The sequence below is a fragment of the Lepus europaeus genome, chromosome 10 (assembly GCF_033115175.1).
Source record: "Lepus europaeus isolate LE1 chromosome 10, mLepTim1.pri, whole genome shotgun sequence".
Lineage (NCBI taxonomy): Eukaryota > Metazoa > Chordata > Mammalia > Lagomorpha > Leporidae > Lepus > Lepus europaeus.
In genome coordinates, this window is record NC_084836.1 from 100568504 (window position 1) to 100590931 (window position 22428).

Consider the following 22428-nt stretch of genomic DNA (forward strand, 5'->3'; position numbering starts at 1 on the left):
AGCCCTGGTGAGGGACTCAGACATGGGGTCAACAGGGGGACAGGATGGGAACACAGCAGGCCCTTCCTGCAGGGGACAGCGGAGGCCTCTGCTCTGGCCACAGTCCCCACAACTGCCACTTCCCACATCTGTGACATTTGCCATGCCTGAGTGGCTGTCTCTGCTCCCTCCTGCCTACCCACGCTCCGCTTCCATGCCACCTCCTCCATGGAGCCCCCGGGGCTTAGCACTGTGTCTCCGTGGCTGGAGGTGCCTTTGCAGAATGCCTGGGTAGCCAGGCTCCTGCTCTCTCTGGAAGCTGGCCTTGGGAGCACTTCTGCTTCTCCTGCATCTCGCTTTTGCTCTCAGCCTCCACAGCCCACATCCCTCTGTGATCTCCTCGTGGGGTGTGGGAGAGGTCCCCAGACTTCCCCCCTCCCCCAGGGAACTCCTAGTGCTGACGTCACAGGGCTGAGCTAGCTGCCGGGAGCAGTTAGGACAGGCCTGGCGCTGGCAAATACCAAGCCATTTACTGTCGATGATTGACGGTGGGTCTCCTGCCTGCACTGCACCCCTCCCCCCAGGCAGGCTGCAAGGGCCCCCAGGAAGAGGAGCGAGCAGAGCCGGTCCGCCAGCCCCCATCCTCTCCTTCCCTCCTCTCACGCCCTCAACCTTCTCCTCTTCTCTCTGCTCAGCCCACAGAGCCCGCCCTGGCGCAGGAGCCGCCTCCGGCTGCCCGTGCCCTTGCCCCATGCCCCGCTCCAGGATCCCTGAAGGCTGCTTCCTCAAGCCCCCACCCACCCACCCACCCGCCAAGTGCAGAGCCCGCGGCCTCCTGCCAAGGCCAGGGCCACGTGCGGAGGCGGAGACGGGAGGCGCTCACCGCTCGGTAGGTTTTCTTCTGCCCGGCGTGCTTGGGGGCTTTGCCTGGCTCAGCTGAGCTCTCCACATGCATGGAGTAGATGATGTCAAAGAAATCTTCCACCACAGCGACCCGCTTCAGAGAGATGCCCTCGGGCTCCGACAGGCCATCTGCCCCCTGCGACAGGGGGACAAGCTGTGTTAGTGTCAGGGCTCATGGTGGGGTGAGCGGGGTGGGGGTGAGCGGGGTGGGGGTGGGGGGCCAAGGCCCCGAGGTCGGGGGGCAGGGACCGGTCCTGCTCCCTGACCCCCTGGCGCCTCCTCCCAGGGTGGGGATGGGGTGGGGGCGGGGCGGGGGGGGTCCCAGAATCAGGGTGGCTGCTCCGAAATGTACCAGCAACAATGGGCAGAGAACGGCGACGACACAAATACAAATTTAAAGAGCCGAGAGGCTCCATGTTCACGATTTCAGACAGATTGTGCCAGACTTGGGCGGGCGGGGGCTCTCAAATCACACGCTGTGCCAAGCTCGTCCCGGACGTCTCTGGGGAGGGGAGTGCTAAGTAGATGCGGCCCCGTCACGAGCCTGCCAATTAGCAGTAACCTTTCACTGCGGGCCTGGGCCGGGGTCCCTGGGGACCGGCTCCCATCACCTGGGTGACTCCTGCCTCCGCCCCTGGCCTTTCTAGCAAGCTTTTCACCACCGCCCGCCCTCCCCACCCTGGCAGCTGAGCGCCAGCGCCAGCGCCCGGGCTCTTTGTGTGGGGACATGTGCGGGATGGCGGGCCGGAGGTCACGTGGAGGTGGCCTGTGAGGTGTGCCAGGATCGAGACGGGGTCCTCTGTCGCCAACAGCTGCAGGGCTGGCACCTGCCCTCCCCCACCGACAGAGGAGGGAGGGTGCAGGAGACGCGGCGGGCGGGCGGGCAGGCGTCCTCAGGAAATGAGTCAGGGACCTGATTCTCAGACCCAGGACACCTCAGCCATCACTGCCCTCAGGAGGGACCGGGAGGGCCCCAGGGGGTGTCCAGGATCAGGAGCAAGCAGTGCACGGGGGATTTGGGGAAAACGAGGCAGGCTTTTCTCTAAAAGTGCCTCCAAGACCACTCCTCCCCACGGGACCCTCCCACAAGACCCTCGGCTTCTGGGCTGAGCCTGGGCTCACAGCTGTCCCTCCGGCACTGAGAACGGCCGCTCAGGAAGTGACCGCCGGCCGGCAACTGGCTACGGGTGCAGCCCCTCAGCACCGCGCTGGCGCTTGGGTGGCTGTGGGACCCGGGGCAGTTATTCTGCTTCTCGGGGCCTCGGGATCCTCATCTATAAACTGGGAATTCCAGAAGCACCTTTGCTATCAGTGAAGGCGATAAAGAGTTCTCGTGCAGCTCTTGCACCCAGCTTGGCGCGGGGACCGCCTGGTTGTTGTTATCCGGAAGAAGCGCTCTGAGGCCGGACAGTGTGGTGCAGTTGGGTTAAATGGCTGCTTGGGATACCCGCGGTCCACATCAGAGCGCCGGTTCGAGTCCCAGCTACTCCACTTCCAATCCAGCTGCCTGCCAATGCACCCCAGCCTCCCATGTCGGTGACCTGGGTTGAGTTCTGGGCTCCTGGCTGCTGTGGGCATTTGGGGAGTGAACCAGTGGATGGAGGATCCTCCCACCCCGACTCTCTTGCTCTTTCAAGTAGATGACACGCAAACATATAAAAAATTTAAAAAGTGCTTTGCAGTTTGCCATGTTCCCCCAGGCGTGACGGAGTTGGCCATTGGCGATGGCCTGGAAGGTTGTGGGGTCAGGGCCTGGGCTGCGCTAGCCACAGCGAAGTGGCAGAGCTGGCCCAGGGCTCGGAGCAGACAGGCTGTGCTGTCATGGATGCTGGCTCCCAACATCCTGGCCACAGACGGGCTTTGCTTCTCTCCAGCAGCTTTCCCGACATGCTGGGACTGGCACGCAGGACTCTTTGTCAGGGGCTCACCCGAGAGCGGAGGCAGGTGGGGGAGGAAGGGCAGGTGGGCGTCTGGGATGAGGGGGACACAGAACCCCAGAGCCAGTGGGTGCAGACCTCAGAGGCCAGGCCCTCTTGCCAATGCAATTGCGTCCTTCCTGGTCAGGGCCCATTTCAACCGGGCGTCATTACGTGTCCGTGTGTGGCCCTGTGTGTGTGTGTGGCAGGGGAAAGCCACCTCCTGGCCCTGCTTCCATGCGACCACACCTTAGGGAAAATCTTCCACCTCCTTGAGCTGTAGATGTCTTCTCTTGGGGAGGCAGGAAGCAGGCATTTAGCGCAGTGGCTAGAGCACTGCTTGGGACGCCCGCATCCAGTATCAGAGTGCGTGGGTTCGAGTCCTGGCTCTCCTTCTGATTCCAGCTTCCTCTGCAGGGGAGGGCTCAAGGCCTTGGGTCCCTGGCACCCACGTCCAGACCGGGACTGAGTTCTCAGCTCCTGGCTCTGGCCCCGCCCTGCCCTGCCCTGGCTGTTGCAGGCATGTGGGGAGTACAGCAACAGACAGGAGATCTGTCTGTCTCTGCTTTCCAAAGAAATAATCTTTGAATCTTAAAGACCTCTCTTAGAAGTTCCTTTTTTAAAAAATAAAGATCTATTTATTTGAAAGCCAGTGTTACAGAAGGAGAGAGAGAGACAGAGAGTGATCTTCCATCTGGTTCACTCCGCAAATGGCCACAGTGGCTGGGACTGGTGGCCAGGCCAAAGACAGGCGCATGGAACAGCATCCGGGTCTCCCACATGGGTGCAGGGGCCCAAGCACTTGGGCCAGCCTCTGAAGCTTTCCCAGGCTCCTTAGCAGGGCCCTGGATCTGAAATAGAGCAGCCAGGACTTGAACCAATGCTCACATGGAATGCCGGTGACTCAGGCAGTGGCTTAACCCGCTACGCCGCAATGTCGGCCCCAGGAGTTATTCTGCTCTCTTTCTTGGGGGTATGCACCCCGGGACGTCTGAGGGCATCTGGCCAGCCTCGCCAGTTGCTGCCTTGTTCCTTAGCTGACCTGGAGCCGCCCGGCAGGCTGAGGAGCTTCAGATGTTGCCAGGAGGGGACGGATGCTGTGAGAGGTCACTTCCAGGGCACTTGCAGCCAGAGGCTCCCCTGGGCAGCAGCGAACGGAGTGAGCCTGACGAGCGAGCCCGAGCCATGCGGGGTCTCTGGCCCTCATGCTGGGTCTCTGGCCGGCTGGGTGGGAGTTGCACAGGTGTGCGGGGTCTACAAGGAGTCTCCCACCTGGACGCTTACAGTCTGTACTTGGCGGTGCATCTGTTCAACTGTGGTTTTGAAAGAGCGTTTCTTTGTAGAGAGAGTGGAAGGGGGGTCAGCCCCCAGTGTCTGGATATTCTGAACCCAGGGGCGGCGCCACGGGTCGAGCTGCTCAGAAGCGAGCAGGACCTCCCTGCTCACAGAGCTGTGTCAGGCCAGGACGCGGCTATTTCTGGGAGAGGAGATGGATCGCAGACAGGAGGAGGGAGACTTTCCCGACCTGGTTCAGAGACCTCGGGCGGGTCCCACTTCGTGAAACCCGTGACACTCAGCTTCCCCACCGGTAAACAGGGCCTGACCGGTGCTGGTTGCATATTCCAAGGCTCGGGGAAGCACGCTGGGGCCTCTGGCACACACGGGCTTGGAGAACCATCTTCTCTTCCCTTGAGACCGACTCAGTGGGGCATTTTGTGTTCAGGAATCTACTGTCATCTCCCGTCCCTCGGAGCCATTCGGGTTACGACACGTCCCCCTCACCCCTACCCGGCCGTGACATCCACCATCATAGGAGAGACGTGGCCTTATTTAACTCGGAAATGGTCCCACAAACCCGGGAGAAGCGTTCCGCAGCCTAGGGTAGCTACCCGGAACAGCCGCCCACCGCCACTCCTGTGCAGTCTCCGGGAACACAGCAGCTCTGGCCCTGGTCTGATGTACTCGGAAAATTCTCCCCAGGGGCTCTTTGGGGGAGCGATCAGCAGCAGCTACCCCTTTAAGAACTGACTCTGATCTCTCCTGACGTTCAAACCCGGTCCGCGGACCTCCTGTCTCCAGGGCAGAGATGTGCACGGGAGAAGACAGGCCCCGCCCCGAAGCAAGCAAGGCTCACACCACACTAGGTCTGCGCCCACACACCTCGACTCGGACACGGCGTGTGCTGCACCCCACAGGAAGAACACCAGATCTCCGTGCGGCCTTCCAGGAGAAGCCTGGGAAGACCTGACGTGTGCCACGCCCTGCATCCACAGGGGTAATAACCTGCAGGCTAAGGGCTGCAGGAGAGACACGCCTGCCCAGAGGATCCAGACACAGTGCTGCTGCGAGGCACGAGCTGCTGGTTAGGTTGCAGAAGGCACCTTCCCCATGGCCTTGGGATGCCCCTGCCAGCCCACTTCTGCCTTCTACCCAAATTAGCCTCATCTAATCCACTGCTCCAAGCAAGCTGGGCATGGGCTGACAAAGGAAGTCACTTCATTAGAAGCTGGATTAAGAGGGGGCTGGCGTCTCCTAACTACCCCAGCTTCCTGGAAACGCTGAGCAGGAGTTTTGGAAAGAAACCTTTGCAGCATCCCATGGGAAAAACCATGAAAAACACAGGATCACCCTCTGGGACCTTCCACAGCATGTAGGGGGGCATCACCATGGTAACACACTCCATCCACTCAATCCATCCAAGCCCCAGAACAGCTGGCCAGACCCAGGGCAACAAAACCAGACATGGCAACAGTGTACAAATGGATGGAGCACTAACTTCCCTGGACCTCACCAGCTCCCTTGAAACCAGCCCGTTGGGGCTCCACACTAAAGGCCAGGTTGCAAGTCGTTGAGGAAATCGCCAAATGTCTATTTTAACACTGCTGATACTTCGGAATGTTTAGGACAGTGGTGCTCATGGTGTGGTCCCTGGGATGGCAGGAACCTGTTTAAAATGGAGATATTTGAGATTCAACCTCAAACCCACCAAATGTGATGCTCTGGGATGCTCCCCCACCCCGAGGTGACTTGGCCTTGAGACAGGGACCGAGGACCGCTGATGGCAGTGTCCCATGGTGGACACAGAGAAGCTACCTTGAGGAAACTGGTATCGGCTCATTATGTATAGACATGCCCTGCGCTTCCAGGCCCAACGTGTTAACATTTTCATCTCCAATGAAGGCCAATCATCTCCATCGAAGGCCAATTTCCCTAACGATAGGAACAAAAGCAGCGTACTGGGCCACAGGAGCAGAAATTTACACGTCTGCCCAGAGGCTCTGCGTGGATCCGGCATCGCTGGGGCAGGAGCGCCAGCCCCGGGGCCTAGGGTTTTGAGATCCTCTTTGGCAATGTTTATTAATACTGGAGCAGGGCTTTTGGGGTCCCTCAATTTCTTCAAGGGATCTGAACGCTTGGCATGAGGAAGATGCCACTTCCAGGCTTGCGGACCTCTGAGGGGACCGGCCATCACAAAGCTCGGGTGAGCTCCTGAATCCCACCTGTTTGCCCACAGGAGCCAATGAAGTGGACCCCTACACTCGGCCGCGGTGCAGCCCCACTGCTAATGGACTGCAGTTCTGTCATGTCCACTGAACCTCCCGGTCACTTGCTGGCAATACGTTACGCGCTTAGCAAGGGAGGATCACCCCGTGAGGCCTCCAGGGTGCCCTTGGGCGCGCCAGCTTCACCGGCTGCGCGGCGCACGCCTTCCAGCAGCGACGAGGCCGTGGTGGAGAGGACGCAGCCACAGAGTGGGAACGTTTCTCGACTGGGTTCCTCCTCTGGCAGGAGAAGAAACCACAGAAAAAGCCCCTGGGCAGGCCCTCGGGGTGCGTTTCGGATCCGCGCCTGACAAGGCATGACAAATCAGCAAGAAAGCCAGTGGGCAGAGCCCACCTGCGGGGAAACAAACCTTTGGCCACCACCCGTGGGGGGAATCCCAGGCTCCAGGGGCTGAGTGCGCGGGAAGGGTGAGGCTGCAGCTCCATCTCCCCCAGGGCGGCGGCGGGTGGCTGAGCCCCTCCGAGCGCCCACAACCCTGGCAGCTCCTCCAGCCTCCCGGCCCCAGGACTGCGGTTTGGGTAGTGTTGGGGAGTGGCCTACAACACCTCATTCCAGCTCCTGGTGGGGCAGGGACAGGAACCCAGGGGGAGGAAACAGCCCCCTGCAAAGGGGCCCCAGAGGGAAAGGAGAGAGATGGGGGAAATTAAAAAACCACACCGGGGCGAGACAACAGAAAGCAAAGCAGAGCCGAGACCATCATTCCAACATCCAGAATTCTTCCCTCGGCACCGTCCAGAGAGGCTGGTCCTAACCCAGCGACTGCGGAGGGGCTGCGCGAACGGGGCAGAGACAGTATTTTAATTCCTCTGGGCTGCGGCGGCCTGGAAACCAGGGGCGAGAAAGCCGTCACCGTGGGATCCACACCTGGATTTTAGGACCATGCTGCCACTGAGCTCTGGAGGCCCGTACAGGGCAGCGGGAGGAGGACCGCTCCCCCTGCGCCCCCCCCCCCCCCCGGGAGTAAATAAGTCCATAAACACGGCGCACAGACTCAGCGTGGCACCTGCCGCTCCTCCACCCCGTGCACAATCTCCAACTGTCAGTGCCGAGCCGCTGGCACCGCCGAGGCGCACCTGCCATCTGGAACAGGCCTCCCATACTCCACGGCCGCCCTTCTGCTTCGTTGCACGTCTACCTTCCTGGGAATCACGCTGGGGACCGACACGCTCGGCCTGGGCCGCAGGGAAGGTGCCCGGGATCTGCCCCCAAGTAGCGCTACCCTTGAGGGAAGCCATGGCTACTCCCAGGAGCTCTCCCCCCACCCCCCCTCTCTCTTGGCCTCAACAACCCTGAGGAAAGGGTGCCTGGAGGGAAAGGGTGTGAAGAGAAAGGGGTGCAGTGGGCCCCAGGCCCCCCGCCAGGACAGGTTTCCGAGAAATGCAGCTCCCTGGAGGTGACCTGGAGGGGAGGGCAGGCGCCACCTCCTTTGCCATGCAGGACAGGGCTGGGGTGGGGTGCAGGTCGAGGTCGGGAGGGTGGCCTGAGGACAATCCGCCCTTGACCCCAGGCAAGGGGTGCCCTGCCTGGGCCTGTTTCCTCTGCGCACCATGGCTCTCCTCGCCTTACAGGGCTGCTGTGGGAACGCGAAGGATGCACAAACAGCGCCCACCCAAATGCCCCGCTGGCGCCACCACTGCCGAGGGGCGCTCTCCGGGAGGAGGGACCCTCCTCCCCTGGGCACCGTGGCCTAGGACGGGAATCCCGGGTGGCGGAAGGGGGCGGCCCTGAGCCAGATAGGCCCCGCGGCGGGTCCCTCCGGGGCCGGGGCCCGCTAACGAGCGGGGGGGCCCCAGGTGCGGGCCCCATCGCGGGCTGGGGGAGGAGCGGCCCGCGCCTAATGACTGTTGACAGCGCGCGCCGGGGCGGGCCGGGTGCGCGCGCCGCTGACAGCTGCTCCGGCGCGGGCGGGGCGAGACCGCTCGGCGGCCCCCCGCCCCTCCACGGCGCACGCGCGTGCGCCTAGGCCGGGAGGGGCACGGAGGCGCGCGCGCACCCGGCCCGGGTTCGGAGGGCCTGCTGGAGCGGCTCGCGCGGGCTCCTCGCGGGCAGGCAGGTAATGAGAGTAACCATGGCAACCCACCAGAGGAAGTGTATTCTGCAGGAGACGTTAATCCCCTCTCCCCGGAGCTGGGACAGCCTGACTTTCCATTCTCACACAGTAATTAGATACCAGCTGTCAGTGCAGGGGGGACGGCTCGGCGGCTGCAGCCCGGCTGGGGTGGGGGCGCACGAAGTGGGCGGGGGGTACGCGGGGAGGAGAACGTTAAAGACACAAGGACACTTGGCGGCGGTGGGCCAGCGCGGTGCGCCTCCCCCAGCCTCCGGCCACCAGGCGCGCGCACCTGGGGACCCCGCCCCGCGGGGCCCCGCCCACCCACGCGCACCTGCTGCGCGCGCGCGTGCGCGCGCCCCGGCGCTCCTCCGCGTTCCCGGCCCCGCCTCCCCGCTCCCGGCGCACCTGCCCTGCTCCGCCTCCCGCGACGCTGCCCACCTGTCCTTTGTGCGGGGCGGTACCACTCGATCGAGCCAGCTCTCCTCCAGGGAGCTCCCGCTATGTGCCAGGCGCCGTGCCAAGGCTGAGCTCGTGTAATCCTCATAGACCCTCGGCAGAGACGCCTCTGCGGCTCCCCGCCCAAGGCGCAGCGGGGTGTGGCCATTTGCTGCGGGTCACACGGACGGAGCCCCCATCCGAATGCCCATTTAATCGTCCAAGTACCAGCGCCCACATCCGCTACGGCTCCGGGGGCCTCTGAGCCACGCTGTGCACCTACTGTGTGCCTAGCGTTCTCCCCCTCATTTTGCTCTCCCTGCGGCACCAGGAGCCTTGAGGGTGGGGGAACAGAGGCAGACATGCGGGAAGACCTGCCCACAGTCACAAGGTACAGAACCGGCTGAGCTGGGATTCCAACCCAGGGCAGTGAGACCCAGGCTCCGAGCCTCCAACAGCTCAGCTCTGTTAACCCCACCTCTGGATTCAGCCTAGGTCTTTTTCCTCCTTTCCCCTGCTGCCTCTCCAGGCCACACCTGAGAAATATAAGTTTCTAGGCCTAAGGACACCACCACGTCCCTAATTTCTGCCTGCTCTCCCAGAAGCCCTTGCTTCTCCAAGGCAGAGGCTGGCCCAGAGTGGGGCGGCCTGGTGGAGCTTTGGGAGGAGGGGGCTGAGTCCCCTCAGGCCCAGCTGAGCCTCCTGCCCCCACCCCGCAGTCAGGCCTGGGGGGCACAGCAGGGAGGGGCAGGAAGCCCTGAGCAGCAGAGCCTCTGTGTGTCCTCAGTGGCGGCAGCGGGTGTCTGGGGCAGGAGGAGGCTATCTGATCCCTTCCCCACTGCCCCGGCCGTGACCTCCTCCCTCCCTCCCACACGCCCTCCCTCTCTCCTCCCTCACGGCCAGGGTAGCCAGCACCCCGGGCTGCAGCTGAGAACCCAGCGTTCCCCAATCGGGTGCCGCACACATTCCTGTGGGAGGAGGGACGGGGGAGGCTAGGCCTGGGGCTCTAGGGCCAGGGGCACCTCCGGGGCTGCCCCGCCCCACCCCGCACAGCGGGCCAGGGCCAGGGCCAGGGCCGGGCTGCCTCCTGCCTCCGCTCTCTCCATCTCTCAGTAGCAGAGCCGCCTAAATTTGGCTCCAGGAGCGAATGGGGGAGGTGGCAGCAGGTGGGTGCTGTCAGAGGCCAGGGCGTAGCTCCCGTCTCGCCGGCTGGCATTTTTGCTGTCTGGAGGAGGGCGGGGGGCCCAGCAGGCCTGCCCCGGAAAGGGAGATGTTCGTACCTTCTGACACGCACTGAGTAATGTGCAAACGACATGCAAACCGAGCTTCCAGTCAGCATCTCAGCCAGGGAGCGGCTTGGGTGCTCTTTGGGGATGGGAGCAGAAGGACCAGGGGCCCACTCCCCAGGGGGATCCAGTGGGGGCTGGGAGAGTGTGCAGGGCAGCCAGAGCGGGTGTTGGGAGACATGGATTCTCACCAGCAGTGAGGCTTCATTCCAGACACTGGACCCTCTGGGTCCCAGCCCAGGGGCAGGGCTCTGGCCCGGTGCTGGACACGCCCGGCCGCATGGTTATGCACGGGAGCGCTGCAGCCGCTCTGCCCAGGCTGACCCTGGCTCTCCACTGGCCGGCCCTGGGGGAATTCCTCAGCGAGCTCCTGGGTTGGGCCTCCGTTTAGGACAGCCGCTTCCCTTCCCTGGAAGTTGGACACAGGGGCAGGACCTGAAACAGCCCAGCCTTCAGAATCACACTTGAGCTCCAAGCCTGGTTCAGCCAGGGAGGTCTCTGGGTCTCGCTCTCACCTGGGAAACAGGCTGAAGACCTGCAGGCCAGCTGGGATGTCCACGTGGTGGCTGTGCACGGCTGGACACGGATGGGGCGGGTCCTCTTTGCTCTTTTGTCCTGGTTTTCCTCTTGCTCTAAGCAGCTGGGAATCTCCTACAGCCTCTCTCTCTCTCTCTCTGCTCCCTCTCTCTGCTCTCTCTCTCTCTCTCCCTCTCCCTCTTTCTCCCTCTCTTCCCACTTGTCAGGCTGACCTTGGACAAGTCACTGCCTCTCAGAGTCTCACAGGGACCAGTGGAGTAGCGACAGTGACTGTCTGGAGCCTGGGGCCCTGCTGGGGCTGTTTACAAAAGCCCCCCACCTGTCATCCCAAATGACCAGGATGGGTGGGCGGTACCCTCAACTCTATCGGGTTTGGGGTGTTGGGGCCCCACTTCTTGGTGACTCTGTTTAACCCCTGATAACTGCTCTCCTGCCCCTCGGCCAGGGCTGATATAGGAGCAGAATCCAACTTCCTGCCACCCAAAAGCCACTTCCTGCCAAACTCGAGCTGATACCAGAAGAACTTGTTTTCTGTGCAGAGCAGGCGCTGGCGGGGCAGCCTGCCTATGAACATTTTTTCCACTTGCCGGCGGGGCCGGGCGGGGGAGGGCGAGGACTCTGCCCTCTTCACCTCTGCACCTGCCTGTCCTGCCCCAAGGGAGCAAACAGGCCTGCCAGCCATCCCAGGAAGAGTGCCAGGTGTCCCTCCGGGCCCAGACAGATGTGTGTAGGCTGGGACACACAGTCGGTCTGACAGAGCCCCTGCAGCCACCAGGCATCTGGGTGAGGACTCGGGGAGAGGACGTGTGTGACGGTGACATACAGTGACAGTCACTGGGCCACATGCAGAGGCCCACTCCATCTCAGTCACCAGCTTAGCCACAGGAGTCTTCTGCTCGGCCCCCCCACACCTGCCCAGCACCCCCTTCTCCTGCCAGTACCCTTGGAAGCTCTGCGCCAGGCCTTGGTCATTAGAATTATTGGGGGGCTGGAGTTGTGGTGCAGCTGAAATGCTGGTTTGATCCAGTTCCCTGCTAATGCGCCTGGGAAGGCAATGGAAGATGACCCAAGTGCTTGGGCCCCTGCGCCCACATGGGAGACCTGGATGGAGTTCCGGGCTCCTGGCTCAGCCATTGTGGCCCTTTAGGGCACGAACCAATGGATGAACGATCTCTCCCTCTCTATCACTCTGCCTTTCAAATGAATAAATCTTTTTAAAAATTGAGATAGTGAGGAATCACGAGAGGACCTGTGTTGTTCCAGGCTCCTCATCTGTGGAATGGGAGGGAGGAAGGAGGAGCGGATGCAGGTGCAGCCCCTGGTCTGTGTCTGGCCCACAAGAACGCCATCGAACTCTGAGCCAGGAGCGTCCTGTGCCCAGCTCCACGCAGGGCACCTGAGGAGATCGCCGCGGGCCCTTGGCCAAGCCCCCAGCCAGGTGGGCCGTTGCCCCCATCAGAGGTGAGGAGATGGGCTCGGAGAAGAGTCTGCACAGGGCACCCCCACTGGCCTCATGTCCGCCCCGTGCCTCTCCCTCCCAGCCCTCACTGCTGGCCAAACACAGGATGCCCCAGGGGACCTCTGGGCTGGGAGGGAGCAGCATTGTGTCCGGTTCTCTGGCACACAGTAGGCGCTCAACAATGAGTTCAGAACTTAAAAAAGAGACAACATGGCCTCGCAGCAATGGAGAACAGGGTCCAGAATCGAACTGAGGACGCTCCCAAGTCTCGACAACACATGAGTGCGTGAATGAATGAGTGAAACCAAGATCTCGGGGGCCCAGGCCAGCGCGAACCCTCTTCGTCTGCTGGCAGCGTGGACACGAGCCAAGCTGCGGCCACCTTGGACGGCGGCGGGGCTGACGGCCGCCTGAAGCCGTCTGTCAGAAGCTCGTCTGGCCAGAGCCGCCAGCAGGGGCGACCAGCTGGCGGGGCAGGGTCCCTGGGCCCAGGCCTGGAATCTGAGCCGCCCTCAGAGGCCCGGCTTCTCCGCGGGCCCCCACAAACTGGCCTTTGTTCCCCGGGCCAGCCGAGGCCCGGCAGCTTGGGCATTCTCTGCCCGCGGCACCCGTGCTGCTGGCGAGTAAATGGGCCAGCCTCCCCTCTGTCCCGGCCTAGGATGTCGCTTCAGAACTAAATGGAGATGTAATTTTCTATACAAATCCATGACAATTTAGATGGAGTGATTGTAATTGGCTTTTCAATGGGGGTTTTGTCCAGTGCTGGTGGCTAGAACTGGGTGGCCTGTTTGCGGCAGGCTCCATTTCAATGACAATGAAGCAATAATATTGAGGACTTGTACAGTGCCCAGCACCCCCCCATGCCCGCGTGCAGCCTCATGTTTATGCATCTGGTCCTCTCCCCTGGGCTGTCTGGACAGCTAGGTGGTGTAGGGGACCGAACCCGGAAGGGGCTGGGCCGCATCTTTGGGCTTCTGGACCTAGGACTCTGGGCTCAGGCAGAGCGCCCGTCCATCGCCCGTCTGCTCGCTCACACATTACACACTCAGCAGCGCCTCCTGGGGACCAGGCGACCAGGTGCTAGTGCAGGGGTGGTGTTGGGGGTGCCGAGAGGTAAGGGGGGGAGGCGATGGAGGCTGGTAAGTGGTGGCGTCGGAGAGCAGCCCCATCCTACTCCACACCTTCCCTAACTCCTCTATGCCTCAGTTTCCCCAGCCGTAAAACAGTTGCAATCAAAGCCACTGTGAGGACGAAACACCTGGCACCGGGAGGGAGCTCTGGCTGTCACCGCTATTATTCACTCAAGCCCCAGCTCTGGGGTCTGACGTGCGGGGACCTTGGGTGTGGGACCTAACCTCTCTACAACTCAGCTGGATTCTCTCTCTCTCTCTTTTTTTTAAGATTTATTTATTTATTTGAAAGTCAGAGTTACACAGAGAGAGGAGTGGCATAGAGAGGGAGGGAGGGAGGGAGAGAGAGAGAGAGATAGAGAGGTCTTCCATCCAATGGTTCATTCCACAATTGGCCGCAATGGCCAGAGCTGCGTTGATCTGAAGCCAGGAGCCAGGAGCTTCTTCTGGGCCTCCCATGCAGGTGCAGGGGCACAAGGACTTGGGCCATCTTCTGCTTCCCCAGGCCATAGCAGAGAGCTGGATTGGAAGTGGAGCAGCCAGGTCACGAACCAGTGCCCATGTGGGATGCCGGCACTGCAGGCGGCAGATTCACCCGCCGGCCCCCATGGCTTCTCTTTAAAATGGGCTTTCAGGAGAACTGACCCCACAGGGTGCAGAGCATGCGATGAGCACCAGCTGCTGGCACTGTCGCTCTCGGCCTTGAGCGTGCCACACAGGGATGAGCGAGGAAACCGAGGGGGACGAGAACGAAGCTCGTCTGCTGTCAGGGTTTGCAACGGGAGGGAATGCGGGACTGTGTGAAGGAAGGCTTCACAGAGGAGGTGACATTTGGACTGGGCCTTGAAGGATGAGTGGCATTTTTGCCAACCGAAAGGGTGGATACCAGCAGCGGGCACCATGGTTACAGAGTTAACAGGCAGCCCCAAGGCCCTGGCTCCTGAGTGAGTGACTTGTCCGTGGGCCAGGAAGAGCTGTGCCACCGGAGCCTTGGTGTCGTCCCCAGGAGAGGCCGCAGCCCGTGCAAAGGCCCCAGGTGGGTCAGGCAGTGGTGAGGTGGACAGCGGGGGAGCTGCTGGCACGGGGCAGTGGCCTTGGTCACAGTGCAGGCAGGCACGGAGGGACCTTGCGCAGGTGGGTGGCGATGCCGATTTCCCTCTGCCAAGTGGCTATGGGCAGGGGCAGGTAAGAGAACGCAGGGAGGCCTTGGGCAAAGGAGCGGCTCTGAAGATGGACGGCGGGAGGACCTGAGCGGCTGGTGGGCAGAGGCGGGGGTGGGCAAGAGGGAGCCCGATGCCGCCGCTGCTGCTGCTGTGAGGGGCTGCTCTCAGTGGGGACCCCCGTGGACCTCTGTGCGTTGGTGGAAGCCGGGAGGAGAGCAGCGAGGGCCTCCTGGGCTGTGTGCAGCAGGCAGTGGGGAACCGACCTCGGGTTGTCTCCAGGAAGGGAAAGACCGTGCTGCGGGGAGGGGCATGGTGCGGGGGTGGCAGGTGGGTGAGGCTGGAAGGGGAGGCAGGGAGGGACGTGGTTTGTGGAGACTCAGAGAGGCCTCGGGAGGCACCTCAGCCATCTTCCAAACCCAGAAGCAGCAAACCCTTTCCTCAGAGAGGTCTACAAACCAGGTGGAGAGGTCTGGCACTATGGCACCGTGGGACAAAACATGCCGGTGACCCCGGCATCCCATATTGGAGAGGGCTTGGGTGTTGGCTGCTCCACTTCCGATCCAGCTCCCTGTTACTGTGCCTGGGGAAGCAGCAGAGGATGGCCCAAGTGCTTGGACCCATGCACCCACGTGGGAGACCCAGATGGAGCTCCTGGCTCTTGGCTTCAGCCTGGTCCAGCCCTGGCTGTTGCAGTCATTTGGGGAGTGAACCAGTGGATGGAAGATCTATTTTTCTCTCTCTCTCCCCCCCCCTACATTTCAAATAAATAAATCTTTTTGAAAAAATAAAAACCACTCCAAGGTCACACAGGTTGTCAGTGGCAGAGCTGGGGTTCCCCCCTGCCCCGACATCCCCAGGGTAGACTCCAAATCCAGCATTCCTGTCGCCCTTGGCACTGTCTGCCGGGGTTACCAGCTATAGCCCATGGTCAGAAGGATTTCTGTGTAACTTTCAGCTGTATGGCCCATGCTACAGCACCAGGAGTGGGCGCTATTCTTGTTCCCATTCTACAAGGCTCTAAGAGGCTGTGTCGCTCACCTAACAGCACACGGCTGGGAATGGAGAGCCAGGCTCAGATTCGGGCCATCTCACTGCACAGCCCACATACTCGAGGGCCCAGCCAGGAGAGCTCCCACCCAAAGGAGCCCCAGGAAGCATGCTGGGGGCCGCAGGGTCCGTCACACTCTCAGCTGCTCGTTGAAAGGCTGGGAAGCACCCAGAAGCAGAAGGGCCTCTTGACGCTGGCAGCCCCAGGGCCCCGCCCTTAGGACGGATTCGTCCTGGAGCCGAGCACATGTAGGTTTGCACTCATACCTCCGGTCCGGGCCTCCAGACAGCCGCCTGGACAGCAGGAAGCAAGTGCTCGTGTGTCCAGGGAGGGCCGTGGACACACACACAGCCGCTAACTCATCCAACGAGCACGGGGACCCCACCCTCCCCTCCCCGCACGTCCTGGCTCCCTTCCCTCGCTCTCCCTCCCTCTGCCACCCCACACAGCCCATCTGCTAAGGTCCGGGCGTCTGTACTGAACCCAGGGCTTTGTCCCAAGTCTGATGTTAATGGTACCAATAGGGTGGGAACCTCGTCCAGTTATGGTGTTTGAGGGTGGGGCCTCTGGGAAGCGATTAGATTGGACCGGGCTGGTGGCTTTATCTGGGATGGAAATATGCACATTCCATGTCTCCTGCTGGATGAGGCCCTGTGCCACCCTGGGACTGTGCCATCAAGACACCCTCACTGGAGGGTGAACCAGCGGAGCCCACCTGGTCTTGGGCTGTGACTCTCCAAAGCCATGAGCCAGTGTCAACCTTCCTTGATGAAGACGGGTGGTCTCCACTGTTCCATCAGAGTGGCATGAAGGTGGCGGAAGGAAGTGTCTCTCTCCCCCAACCTGTCTCTCTCTACCTTTAAATAAAGTGGAAAAAAACAAAAGCTAACACACTATCCGTCAGCAAGTCCTGCTGCCCCCACCTTTAAACTGTATCCAGAATCCAGCTGCACTGCGCCCTCCTGTGCCGTGGTGGGCTGCGGGGGAGACACCGGCTGGAGTCAGGTGTCCTAGAACCAGGCTCCCACCCTCCCTGTCTGTAGAAGGATGGGATAGGGGCCAGCACTGTGGCGCAGCGGGTTGAAGCACCGCCTGCAGTGCCAGCATCCCACATGGGTGCCAGTTCTAGTCCCGGCTGCTCCTCTTCTGATCCAGCTCTCTGCTCTGGCCTGGGAAAGCAGTAGAAGATGGCCCAAGTGCTTGGGCCCCTGTGCCCATGTGGGAGACCTGGAAGAAGCTCCTGGCTCCTAGCTTTGGATCTGCACAGTCATTGCGGCCATTTGGGGAGTGCACCAGTGGATGGAAAACCTCTCTCTCTCTCTCTCTCTCTCTCTCTCTCTCTCTCTCTTCCTCTGCCTCTCTGTAACTCTGCCTTTCAAATAAATAAATTTAAATAATCTTTAAAAAAAAATAAGGCTGGGATGCAGTTGGTCGTTCTGTGTCCCATCATCCCACTGCCCAGGTTTTGGAGCTGCAACAAGTGAGGACATTTCCATTCAAATTTGAATTCCCTTCTGGCCTGCACAGGAGACAGTGGGATGGAGGCAAAGAACGTGGGCATCGGGAGACTGACAGCATGGGCTCCCCACACCCTGGGGCTGAGTCCGGAGCTCCCTGGATGCTGACCAATCTCTGCCACAGAGTAGGTGCTCTGGAAGCATTCGTTGAAAGAAAATATGAGGGATGAACCCCCCTGGTCCACCAAGGGCACCCTGGGCATGTACTGGCTTGGAGAGGGCCTCAGTCTTCCCATCTGAGAAGTGGGTGGAGCAGTTGAAGGCCACTGCCTCTGTTCCCTGTAATGACTACCTGTCAGGGAGCAATGCCTATGGGCCAGGTGCTTCACCCACGGTGACTTGTTACTCTTCACTTGGATCCCGGGAACTAGAAATAATTCCCTTTTTTATGGTTGAGGAAACCACAGCCCAGAGAGGTTAAGTAACTCACCCAAGCCCACACAGTTCCTAAGGGGCTGACCAGCCCAGGCAGCCTGGCCCCAGACCCAGCATGTGGAAGCTCTGTTCCCGGCTGCTCTCCAGGAGAGATGAGACTTGGGGAGTCCGACCCCGACGAGACAGCCCCAGCGGCAGATGGGAAACACAGGGCAGGACTGCCCGCCCCACTGCCCTCTGTGGCTCCTCCTCCACCAGGGCCAGCACAGACCCAGCCTCCCTGGCTGCTCTCCTCCTGGACACACACGGTCCCCTCCATTCCTGTGCCACCCACCCGCAGCGCGCATCCCAGCAGCCTTTGGCTTCCCCCAGCCCCACGCCGAAGACGGTGACGGCAGAGCAGTGCCTGACACGACCTGATGTGCCAGGAGGCCCCGAGGGCCCCAGTGGTTTACAGATGTGGAAACTCAGGTGCCAGGCTTGGCAGTGAGTTGTGCAAAGGTCCCGGGGTCCCGGGGTCCCGAGCTGGGACTGAACCCACATTTACCCAACCCAAAGCCAGACCTCCACAGCCCACCTGTCTGGGAGTCCTGGCCCCTGGCTAGGAGGGGTGCAGCCTGAGGGCGGAGGCCCAGAGCTCCACCCCTGCCCCGCCCCCTGCACACACACCTGTGACCTCAGACCAGAGTCCTGCATTTGTATGCATGGATTTTTAAATTTTTCACATCAAAATAAACCTATCTTTGAATTCCACCTTCCCACAAACTCATGCAGGTATAAAAGAGCCACCATACTTGCTGGAGGATGGTCACGGGTAAGAAGCCTTGTTGTGAGAGCAAACTTGGGGAAGCAACCCAAACGACCACCAGCACAGGCCTCAGCACACAAATCACAGAGTGGAATACTATACAGCCGTAAAAAAGCACGGGACCACCTCTTATGCACTGAAAACATAGATTTTCTGTTTAGTAGGGAACACAGCCTGAAGAATGGAAGAACCAGAACCATGAAACTCTTAGAAGGCAACACAGGGATAACTCTTTGTGGCCTTGGATCAGGCAACGATTTCTTAGCTATGACACCGAAAGTATCACATTCAGATCGGCCCAGCTCCAGCTACTGTGGCCAACAGGAGAGAAGAAAGATGAATTGGGCTCCATCAACATGAAGAACTGTTGTTTCAGGGCCGACGCTGTGGCTTAGCAGGTAAAGCCGCCACCTGCAGTGCCAGCATCCCATATGGCGCCGGTGCGAGTCCCGGCTGCTCCACTTCGGATCCAGCTCTCTGCTGTGGCCTGGGAATGCAGTAGAAGATGGCCCAAGTGCTTGGGCCCTGCACCTGTATGGGAAACCCAGAAGAAGCTCCTGGCTCCTGACTTCAGATGGGCACAGCTCTGGTCATTGTGGCCATCTGGGAAGTGAACAGCAGATCTAAGATTCTCTCTCTCTCTCTCTCTCTCTCTCTCTCTCTGCCTCTCTATAACTCTGCCTTCCAAATAAATAAATAACTCTTAAAACAAAAAAAAACTATTGTTTCAATGGACACCACCCAGAAAGTACGAAGACAACCCACAGATTGGAAAAAATACCTGTAAACCATCTACTGATGGGGATTTGTATCTAGAATATATAAAGGACTCTGACAATTCAAAATAAAATGACGAGGCCAGTGCTGTGGCGCAGCAGGTTACCAGCATCCCATATGGGCACTATTTTGAGTCCCAGTTACTCTACTTCCAGTCCAGCTCTCTGCTATGGCCTGGGAAAGTAGTGAAGATGGCCCAAGTGCTTGGGCCCCTGCACCTGCGTGGGAGACCTGGAAGAAGTTCCTGTCACCTGGCTTCAATAGGCACAGCTCCAACCATTGCGGCCATCTGGGAAATAAACCAGCGGATGGAAGAACTCTCTTCTCTGCCTTGCCTATCTGTAACTCTGGATTTCAAATAAAATAAATAAATCTTTAAAAATAAATAAAATGGCAAGAATTTTAAAAATCAGAAAAAGTGGGTCGGCATTGTGTTATAGTGGGTTAAGCCACTGTCTGCAATGCCAGGATCTCATATGGGTGCTGGTTCGAGTCCCAGCTGCTCCACTTCTAATCCAGCTCCAGGCTGATGGCCTGGGAAAGCAGTGGAAGATGGCCCATGTCCTTAGGCTCCTGCACTCATGTAGGAGACCCAAAAGAAGCTCCTGGCTCCTTGCTTTGGCCTGGCTCAGCCCTGGCCATTGCAGCCATTTGGGGAGTGAACTGGCAGATGGGTGATCTCTCTCTCTCTCTCTGCCTCTCCTCCTCTCTCTGTGTAACTTTCAAATAAATAAATAAATCTTTTTAAAGATATCAGAAAAGGACCTGCATAGGCATTTCTCCGGAGAAGCCGCACCAGCAGCCACCAAGCTCGGCTTTATTAGCCACCCAGGAACTGCCCACCAAACCGCAGTCCGAGACCCCCTCCCGCCGGACAGGACGGCTCCGTCAAAAAGCCAGAGTGACACGTGTCGACAAGGACGCATAAACGGCACTGCCCGGGCTCAGACAAAACACGCAGTGCTTTGAGGACCGGGCAGGTGGCTCCTCGAGACGCTACACACGGGGTTGCCACGTGAGTCGGTGGCAGAGAACCGAAACACGTCCATGCAGAGACTCGCCCGGGACCAGGCGCAGCAGCCCCTCCACCCCGTGCCGGCTGAATGTGGAAGCGAGCCCCGAGTCCACAGGCTGCTAGAGACGCACACCACGTGCCGAGTCCACACCACGCAATAGTACTCGGCGATGGAGAGCAGTCAGCGTGGGCGCGTGCTGCCGCACGGACCACCCTAGGAAACAACAGACCAAGAAGTCCGTGGCCGAGCACCTACCGCAGGTTCCACTTACAGGGAGGGCAGACCTGGAGATGGCTCCTCGGGCTGGGGAGGGGTCAGCAGGAAACGGCAGCTGACGGTGCACCTGTGGGAGCTTCCTTCAAAGGGGTGAAAGGTGCTCCAGGGGCCGCCGCTGCGACACTGTGACACGGGCACACTGAGCGCCTGGGCAAGTCCTGGCTGCTCCACTTCCGGTCCAGCTCCCTGCTAATGCGCCTGGAAAACTAGAAGATGGCCCAAGAGCTTGGGCCCCTGCACCCACATGGGTGACCCGGATAGAGTCTGGCTGTAGACTCTGGCTTCATTTGGGGAGTGAGCCAGCAGGTGAAAAATCCTCTCTCCCTCTTCAAATAAATAACATAAATTTCTAAAGATTTTATTTATTTATTTGAGAAAGAGTTATAGACAGTAAGAGGGAGAGACAGAGAAAAATGTCTTCCATCCGCTGGTTCACTCCCCAAATGGTTACAACGGCCAGAGCTGAGCCGATCCGAAGCCAGGAGCCAGGGGCTTATTCCGGGTCTCCCACGCGGGTACAGGATCCTCCACTGCTTTCCCAGGCCACAGCAGAGAGCTGGATTGGAAGAGCAGCAGCTGGGACTAGAACCGGTGCCCACTTGGGATGCCGGCACTGCAGGCGGAGGATTAACCTACTGAGCCACAGCGCTGGCCCCAACATAAAATTTTAAAAAATAAAATGAAAATGTTCTAAAATTAATTTGGGAAATGGATGCATCACTCTGAAGTACTCAAACCCATGAACTGTATTTTAAATGGGAGAATTATGTGGTATGTGAATTACATCCCAATGAAGTTGTTATATTTAAATCAGGAACCGACAGAACAGTGCACAACATATTGTGTGTAAAAACAGAAACAAAACCGAGGGACACATACACACACACACACACACACGAGGGTGCCTCAAAAACTTGGTGGAAAACAGAATTAAAAGATAAATTTATTTTGGTGCAAAAAGACTTTGAAATCTATGCATAATTTTTTCATTACACACGTTTTCCATGAACTTTCTGAACTCCCTGTGCATGGATTTAACATATTTTGCACAGAAGCAAACTTATCTTTTACTTCTGTTTTCTCCAAACTGTTCAGCGTGCCGCTCATAAATGATAAAATGCCTGGAGTGACACCCAGGAAGTCAGTGTGGCTGCCCCTGGGGGGGACTGGGTGACTCCCGGGCCAGGCGGCCAGCAGCACTGGTTTTTCACTGCACGATGGGCCCTGATGAACTGCTTTATTTATCTTAAATGTCATTTACTTACATAAGAGAGAGAGAGAGAAGAGAGAGAGCTTCCATCGGCTGGTTCACTCCCCCCACGCACAACCTGGTTTCCCACGCAGGGGGCAGGCACGTGACCACTGGCCCTCGCGCTGCCTGCAGGGCGCACCTCAGCAGGAAGCTGGAACCGGGCGGTCCATATGGCAGGCGGGCAGGCCAAGCAGCACCTTCGCCGCCGTGTCCAGCGCCCACCCCTGTTGTTGGTCAACAATGAAATCCTATCGCCTTTCAGAAGGGGACACTCTGGGGAAAACCAGAGCAGTGGCTTCTGACTCGCTCACCCCCAGCGGGAGGACGGGCTGGGTTAGGTGACTCTGAACACAAACGACACTGGGGGCCAGTGCTGTGGCGCAGCAGGTAAAGCCACCGCCTGTGACACTGCACCCCCTGGTTTAAGACCCGGCTGCTCCACTTCTGATCCAGCTCTCTGCTATGGCCTGGAAAAGCAGTGGGAAATGGCCAAGTGCTTGGGCCCCTGCACCCATGTGGGAGACCTGGAAGAAGCTCCTGGCTTCAGCCTGGCCCAGCCCCAGCTGGGGAGGGAACCAGCGGATGGAAGAGCTCTCTCTGTAACTCTGCCCTCCAAGTAAATTTAAAAAAAAGAAAGAAAAGAAAACAAGTGACATTGACAGAGGAATCCCAGGTTACAAGTTGCCGTATCTTGCTAACACCCATCCTTTCTTTATTCCCGCAGAAGCGCTTGGCACCACCAGCTAATCCTGTGCTCCCCCTTCAAGACGAGCCCAGCACCTGCCCCTGCCCAGGCACCTGTGCGGTCTGGACCACCATCCTCTCTCACCTGGACCCTTGCAGACTCCACCCCCTGCTGACACCTACACAGGTGTGCCAGCTCCTCCTGTGCCTGCCACAGGGCTTCTGCACCTGCCCCCTTGTACCTGAGACA

General features: G+C 59.6%; 1 protein-coding gene across 2 annotated transcripts in view; it reads right to left on the bottom strand.

Moving 5' to 3' along the window:
• Window positions 1-22428, bottom strand: part of NOL4L (nucleolar protein 4 like) — a 114798-nt gene that overhangs the window by 65378 nt on the left and 26992 nt on the right. For both annotated transcript variants that reach the window (XR_009867089.1, XM_062204021.1), the window contains exon 2: window positions 863-1018. Coding sequence is in view for 1 of the 2 variants with exons in the window: in XM_062204021.1 (XP_062060005.1) it covers window positions 863-1018 (156 nt within the window). In the remaining variant the exon portion in view is untranslated. The remainder of the gene's footprint in view (window positions 1-862; window positions 1019-22428) is intronic.